The sequence below is a fragment of the Apostichopus japonicus genome, chromosome 12 (genome assembly GCF_037975245.1).
Source record: "Apostichopus japonicus isolate 1M-3 chromosome 12, ASM3797524v1, whole genome shotgun sequence".
NCBI classification, from domain to species: domain Eukaryota; kingdom Metazoa; phylum Echinodermata; class Holothuroidea; order Aspidochirotida; family Stichopodidae; genus Apostichopus; species Apostichopus japonicus.
In genome coordinates this window covers 20,575,456-20,582,676 of record NC_092572.1, presented here as the reverse complement: position 1 = coordinate 20,582,676, position 7,221 = coordinate 20,575,456, and the positions used below count along the sequence as shown (strand labels likewise).

The window sequence follows — 7,221 nt, the reverse complement described above, 5'->3', positions numbered from 1 at the left end:
AAGAGACTTTCATAATTTCAATTGAATATTACCAGGACTGCGTGATAATATTCTCATAAAGACGTTATGGTCTTTGGACCTTTACTTACAGAGCAGTTATGGTGCCATCCGAGGTTTTCGAGCGGATGTTGCGAGCACTTCTCACCATCTTTCCTTTGATTGAAGCAAAATGATCAATTGATCATTTAATATATTTCACCAATTTAACATTTTACAACAAAGTAATACATTACTATCAACTTGTTTTAGCAACATGATAAATTGATCTCTTACAACATTTCTTGAATTGAACATTTCGCAAAAATTTTATCCACTACGCTCGTATTAAAATGTCACCATTTCAACATTTTTGTCGCATAAAGTCCCCCTTCACTCAAATACATGATAGGTAATGCATTTATAACATCATATCATGCATGTCTCATTGGTTCGAATGTCAGCAAGACTGCCGAAAATAATAGCATGATTAATTACTAACCCACTAGCCTAACAAAAGTATTCCCCTTTAAACAACACTTACTGAAATTATAGATATATCTTAATTGATATAACAGATATCTCTAATAAGTTCAAATTACATATATATTTAATTGCTTTGATACATTGCTATGATACATACATCCAAAGCACATTTAAGGACATGTAACATCTGTTAGAGACATCAATTAATTCGCATTAGAAATAACCGGATTTCGAATTAATTACATATCTTTATATCGACTTATTGAAATGTTTTATTCCAATAAAAGATAGTTGATTAAAGAGGCCTACATTTGAAATCCAGTGATATCTTAATAATTTGTTAAAATATCATGATGACACCAAATATGTAGCTATTATGACATCTCATCTGGCACTTGGAGAGTTCCGTAGTGTTTGTTACGCATGTAAACTATGGACTCTGTTTAGGCAATTTATTGAAACAGCGTTGGAAGAAAGATCGAGTCGACTATTTTGAAGTTTCGCTAAGAAGTTGTAAAAATATCTGACTTCTGTAACAACGCCGCTTGGTAATACGAGTCAAAATATATAACACAGTAAGTATAAGGTAATCTACATTTGTACGTAACGTTAAATTATGTGCAAACTTCTCATTGGAACCCCAAACCGTCGTCGAGTTTTTGACAATGATATAGGGCCAATGAGTTCTTAGCCGCTGGAATTGGCTCCCTACAGCGTACCGAACTCTTACGACCTGTCGAGACTCTTCTTATTGTAACATTCTTTTTACAAAAAACTGTCAGAATTAAAAAAACAAAAACATGCACGGCGCTTAGTTTTTAGTGTAGGTAAATTGACAGTATTTGAGAAAATTCAGAAGGCTGAATATTTTAACAAGCTATGACCAAGTTAATTAAAGTAAATTTCCTATATCCCTTAAACGGTCCATGTTCTGATGGAGTGTAATCGCTTTATGTTTCTTAAGTACATGAATTGTGAATAAATTTCGCCTAAATTGTCATAAAATTTATGTTATATTTCCGTTGATACCACCTTACTCCATCACATTCAATACCGGTTTGCATGCTTTTCTTATTTGCCATTTCTTATAATCACTTGTGAGCACAGTTACATTGCTCGTCCTATTGCCATTACTTTTTTTAAATTAAGATCATGTTAACTTTAATTTAACTAAACATATTAACATTGCTACTTTTACTCCAAAACATTAGAGCCTATAGGTTCCTGTAACTCAAGTATCATTCTTGTCTGGGGGAGGGGGAGGTGGGAGGGTTCCTGGGATAGAGGAGGTAACGATTGAAAACCGTGCAATGGAGGAAGTCTGAATCGAGTCGTACTTCATCGGGAAGTTTGTTATAGAGAAGTAAGAAAGGTCCAAACAGCTGGTTGTATTTCGTAAAATCGTTGTGCCACCATCACCCATCTTCAGTACTGAGAAGAGATACTCCATAGACCTCAAGTACCGTTGCCAGGTTGTATCAGTATATCAACCAATACGTTTATGTTGCTGTTGATAAGTCGACCATATGTCTACCGTGTGCTCATTGGTATACGGATGTTTGAGTGTGAATGTGTATCGCAAGACGATACGAAATATCTTTTGGTAAATCCAAAAAGTGTAATACAATACACTCGACGTGAAAACTATGACGTTCGCCTGATTGTCAACAATTCTGTTCTGGTGAAAAACAATCACTATATATTAGAGTCCAAACCTGACAATGTACCCTGATCTTAATGTTGTCCTTCCATTGGTTTTTACTAAATGTAACTTTTCATTCGGGACGGTGGAGATATGTCTTTTTGTAGTCTGTCCACTGTTACAGTTTATCAAAGACAAAAAACAAAAGACAAAAAAATTGGACCAATTGCGATAAAATTGTTATAAAATATGTTTTTAAGGGCAAACAGTTTATATGACAACAATTGTTGACTATGTGTACTGCACTATCATTTAACGGTGTAAGCATACGATTGATTCATTGAGATGTATAAGATTGTAAGATTGTCAGATGAAATATCAAATATAAAATCGAAGAGAATTCCATCTGATATAAATTTGAAGGTTAACAGAGGATTTAAAAAAAAGAAACTTGCATAATTTTTCGCAAAAGAGGTATACATATTTGCAAGATCTAAGAATAATTTTAATTTCCTTTTTATAAGTTCCACGTTTCAAAAAGATTACTCACGGTTTAATTGAATCAATTCATCGTAGATGCAGTTACGATCATTTTCATCGGCAGAGAATAACGAGATGTCGGGAGGGTTTGACAATCCTACTCTAAACCTTCAAGAAAATATTACACAAGAAAATGACACCGCAGTATCCACCCACCATGGATCAATACATGATGACTTCAAGTTGCAATCGCCCCCAGGTACAGTTGTTGATGTAAGTCACACAGACACCGAAAGAACGACCTCAAAACATAATTGCAGTATCTCAGCCAGTGATCAAGTTATTCATTCAAGATGGCTGTCAACTATTGTTGCCATTGTATTTGAACGACGTGGGCAATTATTTGCATTTTTATCAGCTTTGTTTCTCTCTATAACGAGTCTATTCTTAGACCTTGCTTCCAAGACGTTGAGTGCCTTTCAAACCATTGTCCTCGCTATGCCTGTGGTGCTGATCGGCACATCATTGGGAATTATAATTACAAAAGCGTCTCGTCCAAAACGGATACCACATTATCTTTGGCTTCTTCTCGGTGGAATCAGTTTGTCTTTGGCTTTAACAACTTTTACTCAATCATTTACGTACTTGGACATGGCCGATGCCATGGCGATTACACACACATCTTTAATCTTTGTTGTTGCTCTTAGTTGGATTATATTGAAAGAACCTCCTCGACTCTTTGACCCTATATTCTCTTTCATAGCCTTTGTAGGAGTCGTTTTCATCGCTAGACCACAAGTACTGTTCGGTCAGCCCCAGCAGGATAATGAAACCAATTCAGCAAAATATTATATTGGGATTGTTTTAGCGCTTGGGACTGCAGTAGCCTTTGCCATGGTAACTATATGCTTTAGAAAGCAAAATCAACTGGGAATAAACAACTTCTTGTCGATTTTTACGTGTGCCTTGTGCATGATAGTCATTAACACAGTGATTTGTTCAGCTGCAAACCAATGGACGTTACCAGGCATTTACGGATGGATGTATGCTTCGGCTGCTGGGCTTTGCTTCTTTTTAGGTCATTTGTGTCTCATTTTGTCTTTGAATCTGGTGACAGCGACGGTGGTTAATATCGTTCTCACTTTCCAAGTAGTCTTTGCATTTCTGTGGCAATTTTTGTTTCTCGGTGTCTCACCTTTATGGACATCGTACATTGGAGCGTTGCTACTGATATTTGCTAATGTTGGGATTAGTCTATTTAAGAATAAATGTACCAAAACTAACATTCCAGATCAACAACTGCGAGAGAAAGAACGAGACAAAACTTCAAATGAATCCATTGAGATTGGTTAAGCTATCTGGCCCTAACACTTTTAATTGTTATCGAACTAGGATTTAACGTTGAAAGAGAATGAACGAGGAAACATATCGAATCATTCAATTAGACTATATTCAGCCTAAGCTATATGTTTTTAATTTATATCGAACTATAAAGTAACAACAATATTTTGCAAAAAGACCAAACAAAACGGTGGAAAAAATATCATCTGGTTGTAGAAAAAAAGACATTCCCATTTGCCTTGGTGAATGTCCTCGTATACAAGTGTTGTCATATCTCATCGAGATATAGATGACTTTGCAACCAATTTATATTTCTAGATGTTTGTAAAGAATTATCAGAAAAGTGAAAATACTCTAGACTCTCTGAATTCTCCGGTGTGTAAGAAGTGTGTTATTATAACACAGTGTGAGTGTTAGTGGAGTGCTAGTGGAGTGTTAGCTCAGTGGTTAACGCCGGTGCCTTCAAATCATAAGGTCCCTAAAATACATACATTCATACAAACCTGCTTAATTGATCTTAGCGGTTTGTCTTTTGTGGCTAGTAGGATGTTGGATTAATTTTGTTATTTCATGGGAATATCGTTTGATAGGGAGACAAATTGACTGCTAAGTTACCATCAACAGTATTTCTCAGTGTTTTTATGAACATGTTATATTTCATTCATTAAACTTCATAGTTTTAATGTGATTATGCAAATTTCTCCAGGTAAACTGAGGAATATCTTGGCCTGGGGTTGATAATCATGTTTTAATCTACAAAGCCTTTCTAATACATCTTACAGTACTCCAAATAAAGGAGATAAAATTGCAAAGTTGATTTCATACCGATTTATTCTATTCTCAATCCATTCATTACGAGCTGGCACACAACCATCATGTTTTTGTCCTGTGAGGTTGGGTGGTTGATCCCCCCCCCTTCACGATTCTACACTGGGGGCTTAAGACGTGCCAAAAAGCATACGTGGTTGCGTCCCTGATTACGACGAAAGCATTATATACCTGTAACATGTAACTAGAATACACACATGTACAGTGTTTTACATGGTGAATAAGCTAACATATGATGGAATTGTAACGATAAGATAAACATAAAGAAGTGTGCATTTGAAATGTGTGTATAAGAGATGGCATTAGCGCCGATTTTTTTCTCACAAATGGAGCACCGAAGTCAATAAGAATAATTTGGTGGAGAAACCGCTTAATGGTTTTGCTCACCAACGGCTATTTTCTAGTTTATTGGATTCTTTGATTTACTATACAGATTTGATATTAGCAATTCCACTTAGATAATTCAACAAAGCCCTGCTTATGTTATTTCTTATTCTATGGAAAATAAAAGAATCTAGGGCGTATTCAAATTAAATATTTTTTTTATTTAATCCAGGTTTTCATATCATAGCCTTCGTTAGTCGACTTAACTTTACATATTATAATATGATGTATTATAGTATACTATATTCACTCAATCTTTTGGTAATTCCTTTTTGGCATATCCCTAAACTCTGATATGAATATGAATATTTGTCGACCAATGGTTCACTGTCTGGGTAAAATAATTACCGGTTTGGCAAAATAATTTACTGGGTTGGCAACTTTCACTCGGTATGGTGTTATTTATTTCTCTGTGAATAAATAACAGCAAACGCTGTATGGTTTTTTTTCTTCTTTAACATATAGGTTCAATCTTTAGATAAGGGAATGTACAACACAAAACATGTTAGGATAAACATATTATCATGCGAACTCAAACTGAACTTATACGAGAAAGGAGAAACTTTCTCTTTATAGCAACATTTCCCCTATTCCAATTATTTGACAATACACTTCCACTCCCTCTACTCAATCGAGGGGCGTTATGTATTTAATTTTAGGAACTCGCGAAGAAGCCTCATTGGCTTATCAAAGCCGCAATCTGACCGAATTCAATCTCTTACATTCATATTTAACGTACATTATTATGAATTTTCAATTATCAACAACTCTGTAACTGGACGACATACATTAATCTTGGAGTGACTCGAACCGAGGACCTTATGATTGGAAGGCACCGGCGTTAACCGCTGAGCTAACACTCCACAGGTTATAAATGAAGTACATATATATACTGTTTGTTTATTTAAATTTAAACTTTGTCTGATCCTACATAATTGGAATCAGCTTCAGTCCAGTAGAGACACAGACAGGATTTCTCTTGGCCTATAATAACTGGGGAGCCATTTAACTGTTTCGGTAATTGAACAAACTGAAATTTCATTTGAACAATACAACATCTACCCATTCTCATTGTGCATGTTCAGGGTTGATTGAGGGAGGGAACGACATATTGACATACTTTTCTCTACACCCTCCACCAGCAGCACTGCTTTTTACAAAATTATACCTTTTGTGTCTGTCACTGTGTCAACTGCACCTGTCATAAAGTTGCCATCAAAGGTCATTCGACTGATCTCCCGGTCACAACAGTTACCAGACAGAAACTTACGGTTTCAAAAATCGTGAACTTTACTTGCGAAGTAAGGTCGTACCAATATTCCTACTTCACACGAGGGGTTGCTTGTTATTGCATTTACCCATTTATTCTGTCAAGATTTAACATAATTGTATCACCTTTTTTTATTAGCTATGTGCTTTACTGACACTTTGGGAATATTGAAAGAGGATTGAAAAAGATACCTCCATGTCTGTCGCTTGTAGCTGAAACCTGTTTTAAATCTTAGTGTCCCATGCAGTACAGAATACGTTATCGCGTAACACCCTTTAAGATAAACACCATAAGAGCAATGAACAGTCATCTACAATCCCTACCTAAGACATAATGAAATGATTCTCTATGTGCTCACAGTTTGTATTCTTTGACCTTAAAGCGTTTGCTCTAACTCACGACGCAATTTCCATATAGGCTCTTTGACTTCGGAGAGTGAAATATTTATATTGTGTAAACCAATGAAGCAATAAAGTATTGTACGTTTAAACTTCAACAGTAACGTGATCCTCACTTCAAATGCCTTCCTACACTGGGAACATTGTTTGTTCCAACTAAACTGAACCAGTTCTAACAGGTCTGGCACTAGTCGTGGTTATTTTCATTGTCATTTCTCTTAAACTGTTACCGGGATGAATAAAATCTTTGGTCACTGGTTAAGTGCTGCTTGCTTTTGTAGGTTATCTGCGGTCAGCCGATACTTATAGCTGGTACAACAACTACTGTTCATGCTCTTCAATCGTGCATCAGTTATTACTAATTTGTGTTCGTAACACGGTAATATGTGTTACAGGGGGCACTGTAGCACACTGCA

At 35.8% G+C, this 7,221-nt stretch overlaps 1 protein-coding gene across 2 annotated transcripts; it reads left to right on the top strand.

The window, feature by feature from the left end:
- The first annotated feature begins 848 nt into the window (after positions 1-848).
- On the top strand, positions 849-6,938 carry LOC139977997 (solute carrier family 35 member G1-like). Of its 2 annotated transcripts, none has more exons than XM_071987889.1 (2): positions 849-1,037; positions 2,709-6,938. In XM_071987889.1, the coding sequence occupies exon 2, from the start codon at positions 2,720-2,722 to the stop codon at positions 3,935-3,937; it is 1,218 nt and encodes a 405-aa protein (XP_071843990.1). In that variant the 5' UTR covers positions 849-1,037; positions 2,709-2,719; the 3' UTR covers positions 3,938-6,938. The 2 variants fall into 2 exon arrangements, with proteins under 2 accessions (XP_071843990.1, XP_071843989.1); XM_071987888.1 differs by having other exon boundaries at positions 852-1,037; positions 2,681-6,935.
- Positions 6,939-7,221: the final 283 nt, after the last annotated feature.

Coding starts and splice junctions, on each gene's coding strand:
- LOC139977997 (XM_071987888.1), top strand. CDS start 2,681: ATGCAGTTACGATCATTTTCATCGGCAGAGAATAACGAGATGTCGGGA.